Source organism: Lithobates pipiens, unplaced genomic scaffold, assembly GCF_037356315.1.
Source record: "Lithobates pipiens isolate NorthernLeopardFrog02 unplaced genomic scaffold, aLitPip1_a1.2 Scaffold_14, whole genome shotgun sequence".
Classification (NCBI taxonomy): domain Eukaryota; kingdom Metazoa; phylum Chordata; class Amphibia; order Anura; family Ranidae; genus Lithobates; species Lithobates pipiens.
This window is the reverse complement of record NW_027507728.1, coordinates 365959-381136: the sequence shown is the minus strand read 5'-3', so window position 1 is coordinate 381136 and position 15178 is coordinate 365959. Positions and strand designations below refer to the sequence as shown.

At 41.4% G+C, this 15178-nt stretch overlaps 1 protein-coding gene across 7 annotated transcripts in view; it reads right to left on the bottom strand.

The window, feature by feature from the left end:
* Positions 1-15178, bottom strand: part of BRD3 (bromodomain containing 3) — a 119403-nt gene that overhangs the window by 60824 nt on the left and 43401 nt on the right. For all 7 annotated transcript variants that reach the window (XM_077479137.1, XM_077479131.1, XM_077479136.1 and 4 more), the window contains exons 2-7: positions 13497-13808; positions 12929-13066; positions 11164-11314; positions 7779-7961; positions 6616-6833; positions 4285-4656 (exon numbers count right to left, since the gene is read on the bottom strand). In XM_077479137.1, coding sequence (XP_077335263.1) covers positions 4285-4656; positions 6616-6833; positions 7779-7961; positions 11164-11314; positions 12929-13066; positions 13497-13697 — 1263 coding nt within the window. In that variant the 5' untranslated portion in view covers positions 13698-13808. The remainder of the gene's footprint in view (positions 1-4284; positions 4657-6615; positions 6834-7778; positions 7962-11163; positions 11315-12928; positions 13067-13496; positions 13809-15178) is intronic.

Genomic DNA, 15178 nt, shown 5'->3' with positions numbered 1-15178 from the left:
ATCTGCTTTTTTGGTCAGCAATTCATGCCTAATGCATGCAAATACCCATTTACATATGGTGCAGAACGAGAACACGAGAATACGTTTTCACACATTTTCGCAAACATGCGCAAACGCATATACGCAAAAAAAAAGTCTGAAAAAGTAGATGTTTAAACAGGAGTATCATGCGCAAGAGGCCTAACACTGCTTGGGAGGGCTTTTGCCGTGATCTTTACTTGCGGCCATGTCTACATATAAAAACAAGAGGGGAAATTGCTGTGCTAGACCACTCAAATTAAAGCTGCTAACACGAAAACCAACAAAGTCCAAGCAAATAAAGTATAAACAAGTGTAGAGATGACACCATATAGGTGTGTATAAATGTATATAGATTGGAAGTGCTATCAAAGAGGTAGCTGTAGGCACATTCAAAATGGGATAAGCATTCATCTAAATTGTAGATAAATACTTCTTACCAGACAAGGTGGACCCACCTGTCATACAACTTATACCAGCCTAGGCCATGTGGTCATTGAAGGAACCAACTCTGATGTAGATAGAACTTGTAGAGGAATTGCTCTGCATGCAGGCGTTTGATTCAACTCCTAGTTGAAGGCCATTAGGTCAAAACGTGTCAGTTCGTTCCCAACATTGCTTTTACTTTTTATTTTGCTTGTGATCACATTTTATGCAGTCATGTGTAAACGGATGTTTGTACATTTTTTATCGAGATTAAATATCTTTAAATTTTAAAACCTGCACCATATGGAGCCCTTTACTTTTTTTGCCTTATGGTGCCAATGCGATAAATGTACCACTTGGTCTCTGGTTTCCGGTGCTTAGTTTTGAGATCCAAAGAACATCCGCTTTGAGTATACCCTTGAGCTCCAGATATCTGGTTGTGCCACACCAGGATCCACTCCAGTTGATTGATCGAACGCCTGCATCCAGGGCAATTCCTCTACAGGTTCTAACTACATGAGAGTTGGTTCCTCCGATGACCACCGGACCTCGGCCGGTATAAGCCAGATTGACCCACTGTCCTATGACAGATGGGTCCACCTTGTCTGGTAAGAAGTATTTATCTACAATTTTCCATCAGACGCATGCTTATCCCGTTTTGAATGTGCCTCTAGCTACGTCTTTGATCGCACCATTTTATTTGCCACTGAGGAATTAAGTGGTGTAGTGGTTAGCACTCTCGCCTAGCAGTAAGAAGGATCGCTGGTTCGAATCCCAACCACAACACTACCTGCCTGGAGTTTTCATGTTCTCCCTGTGCCTGCGTGGGTTTCCTCCGGGTACTCGGGTTTCCTCCCACATTCCAAAGACATGCAGGTAGGTCAATTGGCTTCTGTCCAAAATTGGCCCCTAGTATATGAATGGGGACCTTGAATTGTGGGCTCCTTGAGAGTAGGGACTGATGTGAGTGTGCAATGTACACTCACCCAGATTGAACTGGATGGACTGGTGTCTTTATTCAACCTTACTAACTATGCCCTATGAAATTTTCTCACACTTTTTCACTTAGTGATTGGACTTTTTATGTTTTGGTATTATATATTTTTTGTTAATTTGTGTTTATAGCACTTCTAATCAATATTAGTTTATACACACCTATATGGTGTCTCTAGTGCTAAACTTCTTTATATTTTATGTCTACACATAATACCAGACAGCATTTTATTCTATTATACACTGCTGCACAAAAAAAAATGAGATCTGAATGTTGCCTTGATGAATGAATAAGCCTGAGTATAGCAGCTCTGTTCTTGAACTGCAGCATGCAATCACAGTAGGGCTGAAACAACTAATCGATTAATCGACAGCTAATCAATTATGAAATTAATCGATTACTATTTTCATAATCGATTAATCAGCCAGTAACATAATGGGATTAAAATAAACTAAAATTAACTCTTTATAGTACAAAAAGAGAAAATAATCGATACTGTAAATATTACTTTCACAGTTCTACAGTAAAAAAATGAACCCCTTAAAGTAGTGATTATCTGCTTTTTTTTTTTTTTTTTTACTATAAAGGGCTCATTTTAGTCTTTTTAACCCCATTATGTTACTAAATGTCTTAGACCTGGTTCACATCTATAAGTTTATTGGTGCTTTTTGCAGAAACGCACTACAGTTTATTTACATGGTTTCCTATGGGACACGTTCATATCTGTGCTTTTATCATCCGCTGCGTGTTTGGAAATGGTCAGGGACTTCTAAAACGCAAAACGGTGCTTCTTTGGTTCAATATACTTCAATGGAGAAGCAGCAGAAAAGCATGTAATGCGTTTTTGCAGCAATTTGTGTTTTTTAATCTGCGTAAAAAAAATGCAAATTGTAGTAAAATCACATGCGCAGAAATCAAAAACGCACAGCAAAAAGCCCTGCAGAAACAGATCAAAAGCAAACTGCACAGGTGTGTACCGAGCCTTATGCTGGCCACACGGATCAATTTTCAGATGAGAATATTCAGACGAAAAATCTTTGTACATTCGCTGAATGAAAGAATTTTGTTTGAAATTTGCACTTGTTTTTAACGTTCTATTTTTAAAACGAATGCAATTTCTAAATGAAAACCACATCCACTGTCTGAAAATTCCTTTGACCAAGCAGTTTTCTATTTCCAAATTTTCCCATCACTGTGGTTGAAAATGAACGTTAAATTTGACCCACTTTTTTTTTTTAAGGTTATTAACCGATTAATCGTAACAATAATCGGTCAACTAATTGATTATGAAAATAATCGTTAGTTGTAGCCCATAATCGATTAGTTGGCCGATTATTGTTTCGATTAATCACCTTATTTTAAAAAAAAGGGGGGGGGGGGTCAAATTGATGTATATTTCCAACCACAGTGACGGGAAAATTTGGAAATAGAAAACTTCGTAGTCACAGGAATTTTCAGACAGTGCATGAGGTTTTCATTCAGAAATTATTCATTTTAAAAACAGAATGTTAAAAATAAGTGAAAATTTCAAACAAAATTCTTTCATTCAGCGAATGTACAAAAATTTTTCGTCTGAATATTCTCATCTGACAATTGATCCGTGTGGCCAGCATAAGGCTCGGTACACACCTATGCGGTTTGCTTTTGATCTGTTTCTGCAGTGCGTTTTGCTGTACGTTTTGATTTTTGCGCACGTGATTTTACTGCAATTTGCATTTTTTTTTTAGCCAGATTAAAAAACAAAAATTGCTGCAAAAAATACATTACATGCTTTTCTGCAGCTTCTCCATTGAAGTATATGGAACCAATAAAGCACTATTGTGCATTAAAAGTCCCTGACCCTTTCAGATGTGAACGTGTCCACTGTGAACTGTAGCGCATTTCTGCAAAAAGCACCATAAAACGCATAGATGTGAACCAGGTCTAAGACGTTTAGTAACATAATGGGGTTAACAAAAACTAAAATGAGCACTTTATAGTAGAAAAAAAAAAAGCAGATAATCTCTACCGTAAGGGGTTAATTTTTTTTACTGTAGAACTGTGAAAGTAATATTTACAGTAGCGATTATTTGCTCTTTTTGTACTATAAAGGGCTCTTTTTTGTTTTTTTAACATAGTAATCGATTTCATAATCGATTAGTTATCGATTAGTTGTTTCAGCCCTAGTTGCAGCCCTAAATCACAGCAACATGAAAACCACCACAACCCTTATTGCTAGCTTCCAGAGATCTTTGTCAGCTTTTGACTAGAAAAAATGACTGCATGAAATTGAATGATCCGCAGAGATTTGCCATCGTTTCGATGACTGCCACCGGGGAAGAAGATTGAAAATAGCTTTCCTAGCACTATGGTGGTTTTTACCAAATTCAAAAGCAGTTTTAATAAATTTATTAGCTCAAACACAAGAAAACAAAACCCATGAATGGCAGATTGACTTCCAGGCTATAGGTCTTTTTTTCACTTTCACAGGACAGCTGTTAAAAAGACTTCAAAATTGTCATGGGTGGTGCTAACATTTTGTTGGCCATACACATAGCAATGTTTAGACGATTCAATAAAAAAAAAAAATTAAAAAAAAAAACCCGGTCAAGCAATACTATAAGCAAGCAACTGGATGTTTCTGCACTTACATTTTTGTAACTGGACTGCTAAGCAGTGGACTGTAAAAAAACGATTTTTATGGAGAAAAAAAAATAAAATAAAAAATCTAAAAACGGAGCTTAGATTTCCACTTGTATGGCTAGCTTTAGGGTACATTTTCAACCTCCCATTAAGAACACAACAAACAAGGAAACCAGCTATTTTGGGTAAAAGCTCCAGCAAGAGTGGGTATATGGTGCATGTACCTTAACAGTACTGAGATCCATGGGATGTTTGATGATATCATGATAGTCATGCAGCTCCAAGGCCTCCGCATCAACCGGTTTGTAGAAGGGCCAGGCATATGCGGCGTGTTTCTTGGACAGCATCTCTTTCAGGATACTGTCACAGTATTTGAGATGCTCTGTCAATCTGCCTTTCTTCCCAGCATTCTGCAGGATTTCTCCTTCCTCCAAGTCCTTCTTTGGCGCCTTAATTGGGCGCCCAGTGCTCTCTCGTCTGTTGGCCACTTTTGCTTGCTTGGGATCGGACAAGGGGACAGGCGACTCGCTGCGGCTGGCGGTTATGGCAGATGTGGTGGGAGTGGTGGTGTCTGCTTTCCTCTTTACCCCTTTTTTCTGGAAGAAAGAGAAAGAAGTAGAGTTTGACTCTAATTTCAGGCATGTGGTATCCCCTATACACAAGAATCCCGAAGATTTAGCAAATGTCACCAGAACACTGGGGAAGTTAAACAGTTCTGTCAATTGAAACTGCCTTCACTTTTTTTTGGGCGGTGATTAAAATTAAAGATGGAAGCGTCATGTCCAACACAGCTCTTTTAGATACTTTGGATTATGTGTGGTCCTGTGTTACCAGAATATTGTACAGCCACCTTTGTAATGTACAGGAAAATAGCAGAAACGTATCCAATCAAACAACAAAAGCTCGCTGTCCACTTTTCTCAACCAAGACTTAGGCTAGGTTCACAGCTATGCAGCTGCACTTGATATGTTTTTCCAGGCACGTTTTGCAAGGCATTTTGAGTTTTTAAACCCTAATTTTTTTTATGCGTTTAGCCTGAAGTCTTCATGCGTTTCACTTTTTTTTTCCCCTTTAAAAAACACACTGTACATTGTTGGTTGCTAAGGAGTGGGCTGGAAAGCCGGCCGCTGCATCTTTAATAACAGATGAGTCATTAGCTGTCAGAGGGGCCCCCTGCTGACAGCTGAATGTACAAAAAAAAAAAAAAAAAAAAGAAAAATCGTGGGGTTGGGGTGGGGTGCCGGTACCAGGGGTGTGTGAGCAGGAGTCTGCTTGTCAGTTTCACACACAATCCTGATGGCTGCAGCCACTGGATTATGTGCGATACCCCCCGCTGTCAGGTCCATACAACGTACAGACTTGGCAGCGAAAGGGTTAAGATAAAAAGCATTCTGTGTGCAGCAGCCCACCCCTCCCCCATCCTCAGCCCCTCTATTACTTACCTGAGGTCCATTTATATCCAGTAATGTTGAAGGGTTGCCTGGGACTCCCCTCAAGGGCCATTGGCTCATGCTGCTGTCAAAGTCAGTCAGCCAATAAGAAGAGAAAGGGGGCGGGGCCAGACCGTGGCTCAGTGCCTGAATTGACACAGGGAGCTGAGGCTCAGCTTGGGTAGCTGCTTGCTGCGGGGGGCACAAAATGGGAAGGGAGGGACCAGGAGCACCGAAGAGACACGAGAAGAGGAGGATCGGGGCTGCTCTGTGCAAAACCACTGCACAGAGCAGGCAAGTATAACTTATTTTAAAAAAATTTAATAAAATAAAAAAAAAATAAACACAAGAGACTTTACAATCACTTTAAGTCTGACCTACCAGCATTCTTGGTTTCAAGGCAGCACCTGTAGTCCTGGCACCTAGGTCACCTCTTTATAACTGTAGTGCTTGCTGATTTCAGATTGGTTGTCAAGGACCCTGACATCCAATGACCCAGAACCTCTGTCTTCTTGATAGCAGCATGCATACAATGTCAAGGGAGATGCAAATATACTTGCTGTTGAGTCTAGTTACTTGACCTATGGCAGTGATGGCGAACCTTGGCACCCCAGATGTTTTGAAACTACATTTCCCATGATGCTCCACTCCACTGCAAAGTGCAGGAGCATCATGGGAAATGTAGTTCCAAAACAGCTGGCGTGCCAAGGTTTGCCATCACTGACCTATGGCATAAGCCCCCCTGGCCTAAAACCAGTACCAGAGGTTGTGAAATGAAAACTTGTGTCTTATTTAGGTACAGGCTGCCTCTACTCAACAACCAGTGAAGATTCAGAAAGCAAACAGAAAAGCAGAGTTCAAACACACAACAATTGAGCATTAACCAAGTCCTTGGGTAAAATCCCGATCTATAGTCCAATAAAAGTAATGGGTAGAGGTTTTGCAGCTTCAATTCAAGGCAAAGGAAACTACAGCTGAAAGATGCACAAAAATTCAGAAAGGACCACTGCCATCAATTTAAGAAAAGTGTCTGCTTATGAGGCAAGAGGGTTTCTGTGGCATAAGAATATCTAGTACAGGACAAAAGCAGCAATCACAGGTCAGTTATTTCTAATTTAATATTACCTTAACAACAGGAGCAGGTGGCGGGACTACTGATGCTACTGGAACTGGGGCGGCTGCAGGAGGCTGCGGTGATGTAGTGGTAGCCGAAGGGTTGACATTAGCCGTTATGGTTGGCACAGGAGTCGCAGCGATCACTGGAGTTTGAGAAACTACAGGGGCAATATTTGTAAGCTGAACTGTTGGGCTCACGGTGGAGACGGAGGAGGCTTGCGCTGCAGCTATAAATAAAAATAGTTAAAAAAATGTCACTCTTTTGTACAAACGGATTTTGCTAAAACTAATGACACTTCTACCAAGTAAATAAATTACAGTTTGTGCCAACTAATCCCAGCTTCTACACAAGGCTGCGGGATAATTCATATGAGGGTCACAGTAACATTTAAGAAAACGTACAAATATATTTACACAAAAACACAGTTACAGACTGAAATATCCAAAAGTGATGAACAGTGTAAAGAGTTATTTTACAAAATACTGACACAGCCTGTATATGGAAACTCATTCAGGAACATCCTTCAGCCTAAGACCCCTTTCACACCACACCGCCCATTCTGTCGGGGGTAAAACGCCGCCATTTTTAGCCGCATTTTACCGCCGGATTTGCGGCACATTTCGGCCACTAGCGGGGCGCTTTTACCCCCCGCTAGAGGCCGCGAAAGGGTTAAAACTGCCGGCAATACGCTGCAATAGCTGCGTTTTGCCGATGGTATTACAGCGCTGCCCCATTGATTTCATTGGGGAGCAGCGGTGGAGGAGCGATAAACACACCGCTCCTTCACCGCTCCAAAAAAGCTGCTGGCAGGACTTTTTTCTGACGTCCTGCCATCGCATCGCTGTAGTGTGAAAGCCCTCGGAGCTTTCACACTACACACAATGGTGCAGCTTCTTTAGGGCGGATTGCAGGCGCTATTTCTAACGCTATAGCGCCTGCAAAACGCTCTGGTGTGAAAGGGGTCTAAAATGAGAACAGCCAGCATGGCACACCTGTATAAAGGCTACCATTTAATGCAGGTGTGTGAACTGTCATTATAATTGTAAAGTCTTTCACACAATGTTATTTCTTTGTTAAATTTTGGGGGTTTATGTTTTTTTTGCCATTAAAACAAGCTCCCAAATCATTCCATAAATCTGCGACTGCATTCAGAATTAAATGGTTAGGTGACCTTTGTAACGATCCCGTCGCCTTTCCACGGGTGGATCAGCTCGTCTTCCGGAACTACGCTCCACTACGACTGGTTTGGGAGAGCTGCGCTCCACTACGACTGGTTTGGGAGAGCTGCGCTCCACTACGACTGGTTTGGGAGATGGAGGTTTTTTCTCAACGGGTTTTTCTTGTTCGGTGATTACTGGACAAAAAAAAGTGATCTTGTTAAAAGGGACATTCATTGACTGGTACAGAAAGAAAAAAAAATAAAAAATAAAACACATTACATTTTACTTTTTTGTTTTGGAGTAGAGAAGGATTTTAACTTTTGTTAGTTATACAAATAGAGCCTTCTTTTGGTGGTATTCAGTCACCACTGGGTTTGTTAGGTCTTTTTTTCCTTTTTAAAATTGCAAAAAAAAAACATTTTGAATGAAAATAAATGAAAGATATTTTCTACTTTGTTATAAAACATATCCAATAAGAAAATGTCTTCATAAATTTTGTCAAAAATGTATTTTGTTACAGATCTTTGGTAAAAAAAAAAAAAAAAATAAAAGAAAAAAAAAAAAAGGTATTTACCATAGAATATATATATATATTTTACACACACACACACACTGATCAATCCTGATGTACTGATGGCCCATTTCATTTCTTGAGGCCCTTAAAATGCCACCCCCCAAATGACCTTTTTTTGGAAAGCAGACAGTCTAAGGCATTTAGACACAAGCATGGTCAGTTTTTTGAAGTTATGATTTGTCACAATTTTTTTGAAAATTTATAAATTGAATACAAATTTTTATTTTTATTTTTACATACTGTGCAGTACAGCATCATATGCAGGGCAGTCACCAGAAATTACACCCTTAGCGCCTTACCCAGCTTTAGGCCAGTGCAACCCCCCCCCACCCTGCGGCCTGACCACAAAAATTCCCCAAGGCCCGTCCACTGGCCATCCTACGAATCCTCGGTGCACCCACTTTTATTTTAACACTCTTATCCCAAGGTATCCCCAATCCCGGCCCAGAATCATCCATCCCTCTACACAATGTATCCCTATCCCCACCCAGAATCCTCCCATCCCTCTCTACAATGTATCCCCATCCCCACCTAGAATCATCCATCACTCTCCACAATGTATCCCCACCCAGAATCATCCACCCCTCTCCACAATGTATCCCCATCCAGAATCCTCCGTCCCTCTCCAAAATGTATCCCCATCCACGCACAGAATCATCAATCCCTCTCCGGGATGTGGATAATTCTGGGAGGGGATGGGGATACATTGTGGAGAGGGATGGAGGATTCTGGGTGGGGATGAGGATGGAGTTACATTGTGAAAATTCTCTCCTCTCCACAATGTAACCCTCATCACCACCCAAAATCATCCTAATCAATTTTCACCAGTAAGTAACCTAACAGCAGCAGGCTCTGAAGGAAGCAAAGCGAGTGCTGGATCACCATCGGGTGGGGACACAGGGAGGAGAAATCAGGCAGCGGCTTGTGTAATTCTCTATTGCGAGCTTCACGTGGGCAAGCGGCTGCTTGCTGTGCTAACAGTTTAATTCATATGGTGCTGTATGGGGGTGCGGGCCGGGCACCTTGCAAGTGTATTGCCTGTGCCGGCCTGATGGCGCCCCTGATCATATGACTGGTGAGGGGGTGATCAGGGACACAGATTGGTGACAGCATGTTAAAAATAAAAAATAAAAATTAATTTTTTTAAATTTTTAAAAAAGAAATTTGTATTTTTTTATTTTATTTTTTTACATACTTTGTTTGCTGTTGCAATGATGATCGTTATAAAAGCAATGTTTTCAACGGTCATGAATGGGTTACAATCATGACAACTGTGATTATTACTGATCTGTGATTGGCTAGTCTGCAGTCTGAGCGCAATGCACTCCTGATCCCTGCATTTTGAGCCCAACGTACTCTTGAATCGTGCAATCTGAGCATAACACACTCCCAAACCCTGCACACTCTTGTAATACTTTTTTTTTTTATATCCACTGCATTTGCCATTTGCATTTGGGGTTAACAATGTATCACCGGCAGTAGATCACAAAGGCAGTGCGTTTTTAACATGGTGCAGGAAACACACATGGAACATGCCTTTCTGGCACCACGTCCTGGTTTGAACCAGCCCTAACAGGTGATCTTTGACTTCATCCGTGTTGTTCAAGTAGATTTTCATTTCTCTAAGGTTGCCCACCCCTGCTTTAATGCAATAATGGTCCTTTAACAAAACATTGATTAATCCAGAGAATACCAAAACTCTAAAGTAGTGATGAACATTATAGAACAGAATGAAGTAAATGCATCACCCACAGTAACCTATCATGTACTACTTTAGCTAACCCCTTCATGAAAACAATAAATAAAAGAGACAGCTGCCATTTAACTTGTTACAGGTGTAAGATTTTCCTTTCATGCATTTTATATTGGGTAAAACTGATGGAGGGTGGAAAAACAACACTACAGATCCTGCCACTTGCGGACAAAAGATTGCCAGCATCATACAGAAAACATCAGAACCCATAGAAGCAGAGGCTTTAAATCCTTGGCCGTTTGTGTTTTAAAAATGTATGCATTATAGATACAAATTTTTGACAAGGTGTACGAGTGGTATAGTGTGCCAATTTAAATGGACCAAGCAATTCACACTCAAACTGCTTTTGAAGACATTCTATAGGCGATATAGCTGTGTGCTTTACCACTAAACTAAAAAGAGCATTTCTTATACGTGGTGTACCGTTGTGCTACCATAGCCCCGATTAAACCAAGACTATATAAAACTCTGCTCTAGCGGCAAACAGGGGATGCTACAGTAATATTACTATTGCAAACAAGAAAAGTTCATTCTAATGACGGAACTGAAGGAGCAAAGTAAGAACAATAATAATTAATAAAATTAATACATAACAAAAATTTAGACATCCCTTTCAAAGACAAACTTTGCTATTATCCAACAAGATTATGTATACCAACAATATATGCCACACAATTTAACAATGATATATGGTAAACCTTCCAAATTGATGAAATAGCGATACTAAAGTCTTGGGGTTTTATTTGTTTAAAAATAACAGCCCAGATCCTCCTCTTCTAGGGTCTCCCACTGGCACTCTTGGCCCTCCGTCCGGCTGAAAGCCCCCACAGCAAGCCATTTACTATAGGGGCACCCAAGCCGAGCCGTTGCTCTATGTGTCCATTCATCCATTTAAACCACCATAATGAAAGGTTTGCTTGGCTCCCGCTAGCGGCACTACAGACTTCACCAGAGATTACACATATTACATAGACATTAAAGATTAAGATCTTTAAGATAAAAAAAAAAAAAAAAATAGATCACCAATTGATACCAAGGTCCGATGATTTAGTTCCTGCCGGGACATTACCTGGCGTTTGTGCTGCTGGTGGGGTTGGCTTCTTTCCTTTGCCTTTTGGAGCTGGGGGCAATAATTCTACCTCCTCTTGGGGCATCTGCGCCACTTTTTGCAGGAATATCTTCTCCAAGGCCTGGGCCATTAACACAATGTCGTCTGTGGACTGAGAAAGACGAGACAGTTATGGACAATTATCAATCTGTAACATGGAAAGCCTCAATAAGCAAAGTGTGTGTTAACCATGGGAAACACATTTCTCCTTCATTCTCTATAGGCGCTTGCTACATGACAATTAGAATCTGAATTAATGTTACTGGCAAGCATACTTTTCCTTCATTCTGATAAAAGGGACTGACATGGTCATACAGAGGTTTTTAGGCTCAGCACATACTGAAAACCCTGACATTTTTTTTTAATGATTTTTTTTTTTCAATTGCTATTTACAAAATTAAAAAGAGAAGCTAAAAATATAAAAAAGTTAAGAGAATTTCTGCAAGCATTTCTACATCACAGAAGTATAGCCACTTGAAAAACTGGACACAGATTTGCTACCTTGATACACTGTGGATGGGTAAGCACCTAAAATGGTCTTTATTGCCGTTTGCCCCTTGTAGGGCAGGCGAGGGTCCATCCATTTCCTGTGTGGTCACAGGCCTAAAGTCAGGGCAAACCTGCAAACAATTAGAAGTTCTGACCCCTCCCCACTCAAGTCAAAAACATAGGGCTCATGGCCAGAATCCAAGAACATATTTGACTCAAATTAACCCCTACCTTAACCCTTTAGGCCACAAAAATCCAGCAAATTGGTAGTATGGTGGTGCAATAGTCATGAGGGTAGCTATAGCCAGTATATGACAACACAAAACAGAAATGTCCACACTGAATGCAGACTGTGTTGACAACATGACCTGTAGTCGGGACTACGCTGAGTTCTTTCATATATTAGTTTCTTTAGCTGCTAAATGTAGGAGCAAGACCTATACCATTGCTGGCAGCACATTGGTGAACAAGGCTGCTGCTCTTACACAAGTGGGGCTTAAAGAGGAAGTAAACCCTGATGAGTTTACTTCCTCTTTCATTCCCTGCAAAGGCAAAGCATAATTGACTACTATGCATCGCATCGCATAGTAGCCCATTATGTGTCATTTACCTGACACATGAGCCAGCGAAGTCACCGCTGTCCCCTATAGTCCGCCACATCCATCTTCTCGGTGGGTCTCGCAGCTCCGCCGCTGTCATTCGGCGAAGCCGCGATGACGTCACTCCCGCGCATGCGCACGGGAGCCGAGACGCGCGGCATTGCGTGGCATCTTCGTTATAGAGGATGCCACGCTCAGTGCGCCGTAGACAGCTGTGCCCGTCTTCGGGCAAATATCTCCTAAACCGTACAGGTTTGGGAGATATTTCTTGGACCTACAGGTAAGCCTTAATCTAGGCTTACCTGTAGGTCAAAGTGGTTTGTAAGGGTTTACAACCACTTTAAGTCTCCAGTGACCCAAAACCTGCACCACCCTTTGTGTGGGAGCAGAATTCTGGTTCCACAATGTACTTGTTGCAGCACTTAGCAGCTAGGGGGGGAAAAAAAAAAAAATCAAACAAACTAGCAAACAGCATATTACTGTATATGTAGCCTGACTGCTTTACAGTAAAAATATAAAATGTTTAATTGGGCTTTAAAGCCCAATTGCTACAAAGCCCCTTGTCAAAATATTACAAGCTGGTCCCGTACAATTAATTCTATAGATTATCATGAGTAGGACTTGACATGGACACTCACCTTGTTGTAGATGTAACAGTTTGTAAACATGGTATTAAAGTCCTGCATGCATTCATTTGCACTCCAATAATAGTTATTTTCAAGTCTCTTTTTTATTGTCCCCATATCCATTGGATTTTTGATTATTTTGTGATAGTCCTGCAAGTAAAAAAAAAAAAAAAAAATGGGTGGCTCAGATTTTTTTTTTTTTTGGAGAAAACCAGGTCAATGTCGGATGGGTGCTTTTTACAACATTTAAGAAAAATACGTTTAGAGTGTAGCAAGTGTCGGCTCTGTGGCCTTGCACTCATACATTCAAACATTCCAGATCATGGAGCTTAGCATTCACCCACACAGCAAAAGTACTTCTGAGAAGAACTCAAAGATGCACTGCGATGATGCTGAAGGTAGTGGTTTAAAGCATATAATCCTTCAATGTTTTTGTATGACATCACACTGCCAATTAACACTGTAAGAAATCTAACTGGAGTGTCTGCAAATTAATGTGCAAAGAGCAACTAATGACATCACCCTGATAAAAGGATTTTGGCAGAGTAACATTCCCTGTAACACAAAAGCCTGGACTTACAGGTAGGTTGAGCTTGATGCAGTCTACCGGCTGGTAGAAAGGCCAGGCAAACTGGTGCTTCCAAAGGGTCTTCACCACCACATTCTGCATGTACTGGAGCTGATTGGTCTTACGACCTGGTTTGTTGGTGTTTGTGACCTCTGGAGGTGGAGGATTTACGGGCCCTTGAGGAGCCTGGGTGGTGGCAGTGGCAGCAGACATGATTGCCTGTCTCTGGGTTATTTCCCTTCACAGCAACTCTGCAGGGCAATTTCTTCTTTTATGGCCCCCGGAAAGGAAGGACATCCCATTTCAAGGATACCACCATAGAACCTAGATGAAAAAACAACAAAACATTATCAGAAAACCTGGGTAAACACACACACACACACACACACGATTTGGGAAGTCTTAGAATAGGCTAAACTAGCTTGGCTTCTGCTTCGATCTAAAATAGATAGATTTTTTTTAATAGTTCCTAAAACTCTTGCAAATGAATTAGCCAAATATCATGTAAAGGGGGAGGGGGGGGGGTAGATTTTTTTTTTTTTTGCAGTGTCATGTTTTGTCACTGGAAAATACTGCCAACTGCCTAAGATAACTCTTTGAACATATAACCGGTATACAGTAACAAAAGCCTTGATGTTCTTACAGACTGGAGAGTACTCCGTGACTAAGGGCACTTTCACACTGAGACGTCAGCGGTAAAGCGCAGTTAAAAGTGTTAGAGGCACCTTTATGTGGCTGCTAGCGGAGTTAAAAGTGCCCTGCTAGCAGCCACATAAAGGGTTAAGAGGGCCATGAAAGCACCGCTCCCACGGCACTGCCCATTTATTTCAATGGGCAGGGGCGTTTTAGGAGCAGTTAATACACCGCTGCAAAGATGCTGCTTGCAGGACTCTGCCTTTCACACTGGAGTGACAGGAGAGGCGCTTTATAAGCTCTATTTTTAGCGCTATAGCGCCTGTAAAGTGCCTCAGTGTGAAAGTAGTCTTACATCAAGAAACAATGTTCAGCACTAAACCTAGATGACTCAGGCAACAGGTTGTTAAACCAAAAATTACACATGGCATTAACCGGTTCCCGACCAGCGCACGCCGATGTACGTCGGCAGAATGGCACGGGCAGGCAAATGGGTGTACCTGTAACGTCCCTTTAAATTTGCCGCCCTGACGGCGCGCTCGCATGCTGGTCGGGACCCCCGTGAGTCCGGTCTCGGGTCCCGCGGACTCGATCGCCGTGGGCATACCTGCGATAGTCTCATGGGGCGGCTGAACGGAGAGATGTTGTTGTAAACAGCATCTCCCCGTTCTGCCTAGCAACTAGTGACGCTGATCTCTGCTCCATGTGATTGGAGCAGAGATCAGTGTTCACTAAATTAAAGCCCAGCCCCCAACAGTTAGTAACACACCCCTAGGAACACATAAGCCCTACACTGCCACCCACTGGTTAACCCCTTCACTGCCAGTGTCATTTACACAGGAATTTATATAGCAGTGATTGCTGTATAAATGACAATGGTCCCAAAAAAGTGTCAAAAATGTCCTTTGTGTCCGCCATAATGTCGCAGTCCCAATAAAAAATTTTGTTTTAAAAAATATCGCTGATCGCCGCCATTACTAGTAAAAAAAGAAAAAAAATTATTAATAAAAATGCCATAAAACTATCCCCTATTTTGTAAACGCTATAACTTTTGCGCAAAC